This window comes from Coenobita brevimanus, chromosome 55 (assembly GCF_032717465.1).
Source record: "Coenobita brevimanus isolate Jiangsu-jjx chromosome 55, ASM3271746v2, whole genome shotgun sequence".
In the NCBI taxonomy this organism is placed as follows: Eukaryota; Metazoa; Arthropoda; class Malacostraca; order Decapoda; family Coenobitidae; genus Coenobita; species Coenobita brevimanus.
The window spans coordinates 55,772,175-55,784,745 of NC_137008.1; the positions used below are offsets into that span (position 1 = coordinate 55,772,175).

At 41.4% G+C, this 12,571-nt stretch overlaps 1 protein-coding gene across 1 annotated transcript in view; it reads right to left on the minus strand.

The window, feature by feature from the left end:
- LOC145401395 (calpain-9-like) overlaps positions 1-12,571 on the minus strand; it is a 226,372-nt gene that overhangs the window by 178,977 nt on the left and 34,824 nt on the right. Inside the window, exon 2 of the mRNA XM_080273733.1 lies at positions 6,933-7,008. Coding sequence (XP_080129859.1) covers positions 6,933-7,008 — 76 coding nt within the window. The remainder of the gene's footprint in view (positions 1-6,932; positions 7,009-12,571) is intronic.

Here is a 12,571-nt window from a genome sequence, read left to right on the forward strand (position 1 = left end):
ATGGGGAATGAATAATGTAAGGGATGGGAGAGAGAGAGAGAGAGAGAGAGAGAGATACTGCAAAAGGTGCTGGGGATAGGGAAGGAGGGGAGAAATGGGGAGAGATAAAGTAGGGGTTGTGTGAGTGGAGGGTAATAAAAAAAAAAAGGGAGGAGAGAGAGGCAGGCCGAGGGAAGAAACTAATGGGAGAAGGACAGAAGAAGGTGACAAAGTGGAGAAATCTTCCTCCTCCTCCTCCTCCTCCTCATCATCATCATCATCATCATCATCATCATCATCATCATCATCATCATACCCACTATTAGGCATGAGGTGGGCAAGAGCCAGGAGCAAGGCTGTAGCTACCAATAAAGTGCAATAACAAAACACAGGCGCCTCTATTTCTCCTGCAGGGATTAAACAGGATTTAAAGAATACTGGTAAAACAGAGGGTAGGACACCGAAGGGGAGGAAACAGTGGAATCAGGGGGATGGAGGATGTAGACAGAAAAGGGTAGAAAGGGTAGAAGGTGGAATGTGAACGGTGGAGCTACGGTATGAAGTGGATACAGAGAGGTATGAAGTGGATAAAGAGAGGTATGAAGTGGATAAAAAGAGGTAAGAAGTGGATACAGAGATATAGGAAGTGTATATAGGGAGGTAGGAAGTGAGTAGAGAGAGGCTAGAAATGGGGTGTGGAAGAGAGGTAGGAAGTGGACACAGAGATGGGCAGGAACCAGAGAAGGAAGGGAAAAACAGCTGACAGCGAAAGGGATACAGTGGAAAGAGAGGCAGGAAGTGCATAGCAATAAACGGTTTAATTAGAAATGGAGCATAAAGGGAAAAACAAACCATCTTTCACCATTCGAGAAAGGAAAGCCACTCCTGAGCAGAGTAAAATCGCTTAGTGGTAGCAAGAGTCAAACTTCTACATTACAGTTAGTCCATGTCAGTGCTTCTGTTTCATACACTATCTTTCATACCGGTTTGCGCTTCGACTCTCCGATGTATTTTGCGTTTAGAGAGGGGAGAGGGGGAGATGAAAGCCAAGGCCAAAACTCTAGAAAAAAAAAAAAAAAAAAAAAGTCGTCACAGCACAGTAGGAGCTCGACAAGAAAATCGAGAGAGAGAGAGAGAGAGAGAGAGAGAGAGAGAGAGAGAGAGAGAGAGAGAGAGAGAGAGAGAGAGAAACACAAAATATCTGAATGATCGACAACAGCGCAGCGGGATGGTGACGGTAAAGATAATAAAACACAAGGACTGAGATAGTGTAGTGAGGGAAGAGAAAGTGAGGGGTTTCGAATCGATGTGCGTGCACCCTTCCCCCTGTCCTTCCATTAGCATTGCAACGCGAGTCTTTCCCTCCCTCCCTCTTAATTCTGTTTATTTATTCATTTTTGTCTCAACAATCAGGAGAGGGGAAACACAGAGAAAAACAACGTCAGTTTTAATGGACTGTTTTAAGGATGGGAGATGCTTAACTTCTTTCAGGCTGATGAGGTGAGCTGTATTTACCTCGTCACCACCAGACGTTTTTATTAATACAGATAAAGCACCTTACTTGAGAAGGAATCAGTGAAGGCAGTAGAAAAAACTCTGTAATAAAATCGTCTGTAGGTAATAAAATATATAATAAAAATGATGTCCTTAAGTTAAAGTTAACTATTTTTTTCTCCCTCTTTTTTACCCTGGCAGGTTAAGTTCCCATATACTCGCTTATAGTTATTTTACATCCACTTATGAGATCATTTTCATCGTTTGTTTCTGATGATAATTTTAGTTAACTTTTTTCCTATTACTCACTCCCATTCATCCAAAATGGCATTTTTCTTCAATATTTATTGCTGAAAAAGTTATTCTCTCTACATCCACTTAAATGAATGGGTAGTTGTGCATGCCCACTTGCTTCATGCACAATTATTTTGATGCCTACTTACTGTACAGGCAAATTTTTATGACCATTTAAACTCTGTTTAGTGGAGAAAATACCTCAGTTCCTTGAATAGCAATATGTCTCTTATTATACAGTACTTTTCCTTCTTCCAAGCCAAATTATTTAAGTCCAGAATAGGCCTCCGGCAGAGAATGAATTAGCGATACAATTTCCAGTAATCACACAGGTACAGCGACATCTTTTGTCTAATATTCTTGCTGTCCCTTGGCGATTTTATTCAGCTTAGTCAAGGCCTGTGATAGCAAAAGGGTTAAGGGTTGAATCGGGTGTGCCGAGGGTAGGAATACAAACACACACGCCTCTTCTTCACTTTATTTGTGTTGACCTTTCAGAGTTATCAGCTGCACCGACGCCCCTCCCCGTAAGCAAACAAACAGCACAAACACACACACACACACACACACACACACACACACACACACACACACACACACACACACAGCACTGCTCAACAAATATTCCTCGATGGCGTTAAGGAGTGAGGAGTAACGAGCAAAAATGATAAATGAGACGCAAAAACTATGAAGTGGAAGGGGGTGAGGAGTGAAGGGAAGGGGAATGAAGAGCAAGACAATGAAAACAGGATGAAGAAGTAAGGGAGGGATGGAGGTGTGAGCAAGGAGAGACTGGAGTAAAAATAATGGAAGAGACTTTGGGACGGTGAAAAATGAGGTGTGCAGAGTGAAGGAAAAGGAAACGAGAGAGAGAGAGAGAGAGAGAGAGAGAGAGAGAGAGAGAGAGAATAGTAATGGGAATCAGAAGTATGGGGAGGAAAAATGTAGAGCAGTGACTGAAGCATTACTAGGGAAGACGATCTACGAATAATGCACATTAATGGAAATCGAAACAGAGGGAAGGGTGAATCAAGGAACAGAAACGGGAATCCCCGTTTTACATGTTAAATAAATTCGCATCCAATTTCCGGTCTCCCATGTCTTGATCAAAAGAATATTTAACCTTTATCTCGATGCTTTGTGACTATTGATAATATAAAATAAATGAAGTCTAGGTTATACAGTTCACTGACTATTGTATACTGGAAATTTTGAAATATATCTGTAATGCGAATATTTGCTTCACTGACAACTCCTGAAACACCAAAATTTACAAACAATGATTACTGAGAAAATAAAAACATAAGAAACATGTTTAGGTCGCATAAGTATCAAATCCCTGCTTCAACAAAAATAATAGACTTTATCAAAAATAGTTGGGGACTGATTAAAGATGCACAACTCCCAGAATTGTGATCATCTGTCTATCTATCTATTGCCAGACGCCTTAATCCCGTAAGGGGTGGCCACAAACAAATCGCCTCCATGTCGCCCTGTCCCCCGCCATTTCTCTGCCCTGCTCCCAGCTCATACCCCCCTCTCTCATATACCTCTCCACTCCATCCCTCCATCTCATCCTTGGCCTCCCCCTCCCTCTTCCCCCCATCCACCTCACTCACATACACTCTTCTCGTCAGTCTCTCACTCTCCATCCTCTCCACATGGCCAAACCACCTCAATGTGTTGCTCTTAACGCTTCCTATCACATCCACACCACAACGCTCCTTCACTTCCTCATTTGTCAGTCTATCTCTCCATGTGACTTCACATGCTCCTCTTAAATAACTCATTTCCACTGCTCTCACTCTTGACTTCTGTCCCTCCAACAAGGTCTAAGCTTCATTTGCATACGTTTGAGTTGGTATCACAATACTGTCATGTAGTAACTTTTTCACTTCCATGCTCATTGTGATCATCATGCCATAAATGCAATGGATTTTAATCATATCAATTTACCTAGATGGATGATATTTTTTTCCCATGCTCAATGCGGATAACGTTGGTGTGAGGGAACATTATAAGCTCTATTTACTGTACCATTTCTTTTATCATTTACTTTAAAATCTACTTGGGTATTGATGAACCTGGGTATTTTACTCAGGTTAACACCAAGAATGTTTAGTTCATGGGAGAGAAATAATAGAAGCGAAGGGCCTCAGAAACTACCTCAACTAACCCCTTCTGTGTCACAGGTACACATACAGCTATATTTAGGCTAACTACAGACGATTCTGTTCACTAGAAAGATACCCTAGCAGTCAGAGTGTAGGGTGTCAGTGCATGCGACTCGATTCACCACGAAATCACTACAATAACCCTTTCAACCAGGACTTTTTTTTTGTTTCCTTGTTAGCCGCCAGGCGATTTATTTAGCTTAGAGGACACTTCTAATTGGTGGGGCTAGATATAAGTGCTTAACTCTTTCATTATGGCAGGTTTTCCTAAACTAAAAATATCAGTTTCAGATTACAGGAAATAATAGTCTCGTAATGGTGTTAAGGGATGAGAAGTGTATCTGAAGATTCTCCCCCCACCCCTATGTGCTGAATAATATGGCACTGTGCAAAGTACCATAGTTTCCTAGTTGAAGCTTGCTTTCTTTCATACTGAGCAGTTTCCATTTTCTTCGACGCTTACAGCATGAACTACACTAAACCTCTGCCCCCCCCCCTCCCCTCTTTATCTCCTCCACACCCACACCCCACTTCATACATCGGATTTATCCCTGAATCCGTAATGAGAACATCAGAGTTATTAAGAATAATATAACTGATAATACAGAAGGTATGACTGAAAGCAGGAGCTGATAACTTCACTGCTGAGAATATACGAGGAATGCGAATACGTCACTGAAATATTGAGGGACTGAGACTCATGGAGGCAATGAGAATTTAGAGGGCATTTAGATTATGGGATTGACTGGGAATATGAGTCAACAGGACTACATTAGACTCTTGATAATGTCACTGGGAATGGATAACAGCTGATAATGAGACACTGAGAATATAGCAAACACTGATATTACCACTGAGGATGTAAGACGCTAATAATGACTAAGAAAATGGGGGGCGCTGATATTGTTCCTGAGAATTTCATGGAGAAGGTCACTGGGCATCTGAGGGGTGCGGAGAACACAGAATGTACAGAGAATCACTGTCACACTGAAGATGTCACCAAGCATGTCACGGAAAATAAAATGCCCTGAAACTGTCACTGAGAACGTCACTATGATATGGTCACTGAAAAAATGCCACACAGAATGTCACTGAAAAATGTAATTGAGAATGTTATTAACAATCTAAATCAGTGAGAGTATGTCACTAAGAATGTCAATGAGAATACAGATACGGCTCAGAATAAAAGTCACTGCAAATAAGAGTCGTGTGTTTATCGGGTTAACAATGCGTGTGGATACGGAAGCCTGTATCTTATTGCAGCTGACGTCCCATGATTTTTTCTCCTTTTAGCTCAGGGAGAAAAAGGTAGAAAAGAAAGAAAAAACAATTCTACTGGCGTTTTAGCAGGGAATCATAAACCATGTACTTTATGCCAACAAACGACAGGCGATTTTATTCAGCTGAGGCGATGCAGGTCATAGAAGGGATATATGTACAGAGAGGGAAGGGGAGAGGCTGATGAATGCCAGTTTGATCCGGATTACCTCAAAAACTTTAGACCGACTGTCTCTCATAACTACTATTGTTTGCTTTTATTTATTCATTTACTTATTCATTTCATTAATATTTTTCAGGAAGAACAAGGGACATGAGAAGTGTAAATTTAAGAGGGCACAATAGTATGTCCTTTCATGGGTTCTCGTATATTTGCACCCTATTAAGATCTTGATTCTCTCATCCTGACACGAATACTCCAGCACCAAAATTTCCACAGGCACTTTCTTATTACAAAAGCGGGCACACACACACACACACACACACACACACACACACCTGCAGGAGTGGGTAAGGGAAGGTTCACTTCTCCAGGGACAGAAAGTGGTGTTCCTCGGCCTATGGACTTGTTGCTCTTCTGATTCCGTCAAACATGTCTTGAACGTGTATACGGCCAATTTGTTTTCATCTGACGGAACTGAACCACTCACAGTTTGAATACTAAGCTGCGGTTGCGTGAAATTCAACAATACCGCTTTTACTATAAACTGGCTTAAAATTATTGCCATCTCTCGAATGCTGGGTTGTAAAAATGGATTAACAATAAAACAGAATGCTAGTCATGAAGAAATGCTATGGAAAAGACGCTGGGTCGTAGTAATGTCTCTTTCCTCCACTGACCTACGTGAAGTAAGTTGCAAAAAAATGAAAATCTGGGCCAGGTTACGGTATTTATCTTCTACCCACACCTGACCATCGACTGCGGAAAAAGGTGTTAGGGTTTTCTGTCACATGAAAACAACCCGATTAAATTGTACATAAAGCTAGTTCCCATTCATGTTAGGCATATGCAAGGTGGCCATTGCAATACTGTACTGTACCTATAAAACATACATTCATACATACATAGATAAATAAGCTTCCTGTAGACCCTAAATCCAGATGACATTAATACATGAGCAAGAACCAGTTAATATAATTTTCATATTCACATTTACACGAATTATTTTTATTTTTCAAAACACACTAATTAAAAATTGCACTGATGCCATCATGACCAGAGGTAATCTATGTAAAACGGCCCGCTCTCGGCACTTACCTTGCTATATTTAAATCTGCGCCAGATGTAAAACATGCATTTATTATTTGTCGACTAATTTTTTACTCGATGTTCACACACACACACACACACACACACACACACACACACACACACACACACACACACACACACGCCGTGGATGGATGGCCAGAGTTAAATAAATGAGGGTCGAGAATTATATTTAAAAAAAAAATCATGCTTACAAGCAAGGATTTATGGTTTTGTGTGTGTGTGTGTGTGTGTGTGTGTGTGTGTGTGTGTGTGTGTGTGTGTGTGCGCGCGTCTGCGTGCATGCTAGAGCGACAGACCTACGAGCTCGACTGGAGTAACGCCATTAATGAGGTTGTGGCTCTACCTACGCACTTACCTACCTGTCTGTCTGTCTTTCTGTCTGTATATCTATCTAACTGTCTGTGTGTATCTTTCTATCAATTGCCAGAAAATTCACGTACCTGGAAAGCGTGGAGAGCTTATCGTCCACCTTGTAGTTAAGACCGCCATTTGTCCAGTGGCGTGTGGGGGATCCTCCTGAAATGACACAAGGAAAATTTTTCAGCCACAAACATACACACAGATTCATTTACTTATTATATCCATCCCTTGTGTCCATGAATAAGTTATGACTAATACCTTTTTTCTTGGATGAGAATGGTAAATTAATACGAGTAGGTAACTAAATTTCACGACAGTAAATGGCATATGTGGATTAAAATTTGCGTTATAATTAAGAAAAATCGTCGTTCCTATAAATCGATGTGAAATAAGACTTCACTAATACTGTTTCACTAATATATGCTGAGTTACATATAAGATTCATTAACGCTTTCAGTTCCAGAGGTCTCTCTCAAGCTGAATAAAATCGTCTGGTCGTAGGAAGAATAACTGCTAGGAGACAACATCAGACTGAATGGGTTGAGTGAAGTCTGTGTTTTTATCCGCATGTCTTTCGTATGTCTTCTTTCCCCCATAACCTTTCTTTCCATATGACCTAATAGACTCGTTCCAAAATCATGTATTTCCCATTCTTCAGTCGCCCCTTCTTTGTTCATTTTCTTTTTTATCCATTCTCGTATCTCGTTCATCCTTAATCTACTAAATACCGCAAACCCTATCCAGTTCTATTCGATGACGACATTTATTCTCCTAGTTCCAGACGATTATATACTGCTTATGGAACAAATTATTAGGGCTGAAAGGGTCAAAAACTATTACGTTAATACATCTGGTGACGAATTAAATATGAATAGTTTATGGTCCGACTTGAATACATAAAATTTGTAAAACTGCTTTCGTTTAATTACTACTTACTGATCTTTTATTGACAGCTGCGTAAAATTCTCCATGGAACTCAAGCATTTTTAATCCCTTCTCCATGTGCTGCCCTCAAACGATTTTACTAAGTTTAGGGGAGTTTTTGAACAGGGGTGAATATAAAAGCATCCACTACCTAATTCATTAACAACTTCATGACGTCCCCATGGTGAAGGGGTTAATTCCGATTCACGTTTAACAGTCCCCCAGCCGTTAACTCTAGAACCTCGGACGCGATTCATTTATTTTACTCTGGCTAACGCGCACTGCCAGACAATTTATTTATTCGCTCCTGGAAAGCCTAGCGAGGTCTGAGGCTTAAACCCTGAGCAACTCCTTGTAAGCAGATTAACCTGGATTCTCCGCTTTAGACTTCACAATGCCTGACAAAGACTGAATGAACTGCCCTCCTCTTTCCCCTATCTCATCCTCTCTCTTTTCATCTCCTTCCCCTCTTCCCTTCCCCACCCTCTCCCCTTTCCCTGCCCCCTCATCTTCCTCGTCCCTTACTCATCTCCCTCCCTCTTCTCCTAATCTTCTCTTCTCTCCTTCCCTTTCCCTTCCCCCCTCTCTTCTTCCCTCTCCTCCCCCCTTTTCTCTTCACCCTTCCCATCGCTTTCTTCTCCCCTCCACTTCCCTCTCATCCTTTCTATCCTTTTCTTCTCCCCTCTACTTCCCTCTCACCCTTCCCATGCTTTCCTTCTCCCCTCCCATTCCATACTCCCCCCATCGCCTTTCCAGAGAAAGCCTACCTCCCCCACCCCCCTCATGAGCGTGTGGGCAGGGCAGGGCAGCCTCGTAAACCCGGCTCACAAAGGCTCACACTTCCCCGTCACGACCTCGCATACATTACACACTGATAACCCGCACCGAAATTAGCGTCAGAATTGAGCCCATATAATAAGAAACCAACGATTAATTCCTTACCTCTGTGACATTCCTGATGATTAAATAAACTAATTTGTACACAACACATGCAGCTGGTCTAATTAACCTTTATGGCCTTGTGTGCTGAGAGTTGCAACTGTATCTAAATAAACACATACATAATTGAAAATATAATAAACAACTGCTTCCTTAATCCTGTAACAATTTAAAACGTTTGTACTCTTGAGTCGAAGGACGCATTATTAAACTTTTTTTTTTTTTTTGCTGCAACCACAAAATTGTAATAAGTGGGAAAATCCCTCATTAGTGAAGGGATTAATGAAGGTTGTATCTCACCCCTACACCCTTAAAAGTATATCCTCAGTTGACTAAAATCGTTTGGAAATAGCTACAATAAAAAAAAGGTCCCCCAGCAGAAGGAGTTAATTCTATGATATCAAACTGCATACGTGGTATTAGCCACATCATCCTTCAGGTCTTCTTTTCTAGTACAAAGATAACCACAACCAAAATTGCGTCAGAAATGAAACCATATAAAATGTCACTCTCTGATAACATTTCAACTATTCCATAAGCCGCCTAAGGGGGCCAATTAAGTTCAAGAAGCATCCGTTGGCGACAAATCCGGCTGTGACAAAAATCCGGAAAATCCGGTTCGGCGGTCGAAATTCTGGAAGTAAAACTCCAGCATAAAAATAATCTTGCATTTTTCTTAGATCACTTTGGTATCGCGTTTTTTTTTTTTCACTTAACAAATAATAAAATAATTACTGTATGCTGCTTTAGTACAGCAAAAATCGATGTCGTAGCAAAGATCGACCAAATTTCGAAGTTAGCGGATTTCAATTTATGCCTAAAGACCTTTCCCATGGGAGTGTGCACAAAGAAAAGCAGCATGATATCTCCAATGGCTCCCGAGACATGCGCGTTCGTCATTTCGGCGTTATATATATATATATATATATATATATATATATATGCTATATAAACCTCTTCACAGTGACGACCCTTTTTCTACTTCGTTCTTCCTTTTTCCATTTTACATTATTCAACCTAAGACTGACTTTGTGTTCAGCAGTCTCATGAAAGCTCTTGGTAACTCGTCAGGTTAGAAAAATTCCCACTAAAGTTTAATAAAATTATATTATAGTACTATTATAAAAAAAAAAAAAAAAAAATTAAAAACCCTGCATTTACTTTCTTAAAAAAAAAAAAAAAAATCTCCCTCAAGCCAAATAAAATCGTCTGCGTTGTAACATTACATAGTAAATGATGTCGTACAGGAAGGGCGAAGGGAAGAGAAAAAGAGCAAAAAGTCTCCGCTAGCTTCTTCAGTACGATTATTACGAGCGAGTGAGCGATGTTTACTCTCAGCTGAGTTTGGACATGAGCGGCCTGGCCCGACCCGACCGTCACGCTAAGCAGAATCTAGTAAGTTCACTCCTATGTGAAGCTGAGTTTAAATTCTTTCGGCATGTGGTACATTCATTCAATAAATTTTGTTATCAACTAAAAACTCAACCATAAAGGCGTAGGAACCCCATGGAATCTTGAGTTGTCCAAAGGAGCGCTCGGCTCTAACCGGTGAACGCCTCAATTACAAAATCAAACTAAAATAGATTTTTCGTCGTGACACCATTTTTTTCGCATCAGCTTTAGCAATTACATATAGGAGATTCCGCCCATAATGATAACATGGCGCTCGCTCGCTCGTGACGTGCTCACAAAGCGCACTTTACTGGTATATTTTATTCCACTAATGCCCTTGCAAGAAGGGTGTATTGAACCTACGACTGACCCCTCGTTGTGAAGGGTTAAAGTCGAGTTACATTTTTCATCATGGTGACATTATGATAGCCAATATATTTTTGTTTATCACTGTTATGGTGGCTGAGTGGTGTGCATCGCTGACTCCAAAGATGCCAGTCCGTTAGTGACAGGGTTCGAATCCTGGTGTGGGCAGCTGGCGTCAAACGAAGCAGGTGCCCATTCAACTTTCGTGAGTTTATCAGTAAAATATATTTCTTAAGGTAACACATAGGGACTGTGGTAACCTGGACAATGCAATGGCCTAGGTTACGGAGATATGCACCGCGGCCAAGCGCCTCACGTTTATACCCCCACCCTTAACCACTGCCTTTAGTTACTACCAGAATATCTGATTCTAGTCAGGAGAGTCGGCTTGTAGGAAAAAGGTTAAGGATGGCTGTATCTAACTCGCCCTGTTAAAAGGAAAATCGCAAACTGAAGAAAATCGTCGGCAGACATTAGAATAAACTAAAATATCCGCCTCCTGCTTCAAGGGTAAATCCAGAGGCAAGGATAGATTCGCCCTATTTTTCTCTTCACCTTCACTTCACACGAACTTTGTTGACCCTGGGTAGGCCTAATGGTGTGTGTGTGTGTGTGTGTGTGTGTGTGTGTGTGTGTGTGTGTGTGTGTGTGTGTGTGTGTGTGTGTGTGTGTGTGTGTGTGTGTGTGTGAGAGAGAGAAAGAGAGAGAGAGAGAGAGAGAGAGAGCGCTCCCTTGTACTTATAACCTGAACACGATGGAGGGGAGATGATAAGTGTTGGTGGGGCGAGTGGGTCTAAAGAGAAGACTTTTGTAGTATGCTAAGTACTAGAGATGGGCGGAAGATGCTGTAGTGTGACTCTCTCTCTCTCTCTCTCTCTCTCTCCAACACATTCAGGGCTGTGTTGCTATTGGAGTTTGTGCTGCTGAGGCGCTGTAAGTCGAAGCTGCTGAGTTACTGTTGGTGTAAGTTAGGTGAAGTTAGAGTTAGTTGCTGAGGTGCTGTGTTAAGGTAAGTTTGAGTTGCTGAGTTTCCGCAAAAGATATATGACTTTCCATCGTTCATTGTTAGTGACAGTAATATCCCTGAAAAATCTGCGACAACACGTTGGCATATCGTTCCACTGCGTCTGTTCCACACTTAGGTTACAGCCATCACTTTCCTCTCTGATACGTCAAAGAGAATCACTTATGAGCAAAGAAGCATACCAAATCTCGTTCAGTTTATGAATATTAACCACAGATGAAAGTTAGTAGAAGAGGAGAATCAAGCGAACGTTTGTCCTCACTGTACCTAAATTCATTTATCACACTGGAAGGGTCAATCAATCAATCAATCAATCAGCAATGACGTGAACTAAGGCTGAGAGCTGGAGGTAGGGAGAACTGAGAAGGAGAGATGTTAGCTACAAGAAATGTGAGGGAGGCAGGCATACCTAGAAATGATGTGACAGAGGAATGGGACGACAGGCAGGTATGTGGGCAAGGACATGTGATTTAGCAGGGATGTAATAACCAAGAAGATGTGAACAATGAGATGTGGGCTATGGGATGTGAACTGACACTGATGTAAGCTATATAACAATATGCGCAAGAAGCTGTGAGAGGTATGAGTTAGAAGAAATATGTGTAAGATGTGAGCAAGGAGATATGAGCTAGTAGAGACGTAAGAAAGAAGGTGTGAGCAAAGAAACATATATGAGCAAAATCTGAGCTGCCAAGAGCGTGAACAAGAAGATGTAAGTTATCGGGGGATGTGGGCAAAGAGATGTGAGCAATGGAATAGAAGCAAGGGGTTGTGAGAGAGATGTTAGCAAGGAAAAGTGACCAAGCAGACATGTGAGCAAGGTGTGAGTTAAGAGATGTGAGCAAGATGTGAGTATGGAGATGCAAGCCAAATGGAAGGAGAGAGGTCAGGTGAGAGGGAAAGCCGCATGGAAGGTGAGGCGAGAAGGTTAGTTAGCGAAGAGAGAGACAAGCAAGGAGAAACATGAGCGAAAGAAGCAGAAGGTAGGGAATAAAGTGAATGAAAGACGAAAGCTAGCAAAGATGAGCTAGCAGTGATTGGAACGACAAGAGACACTAACTGGCACAGAAGTAA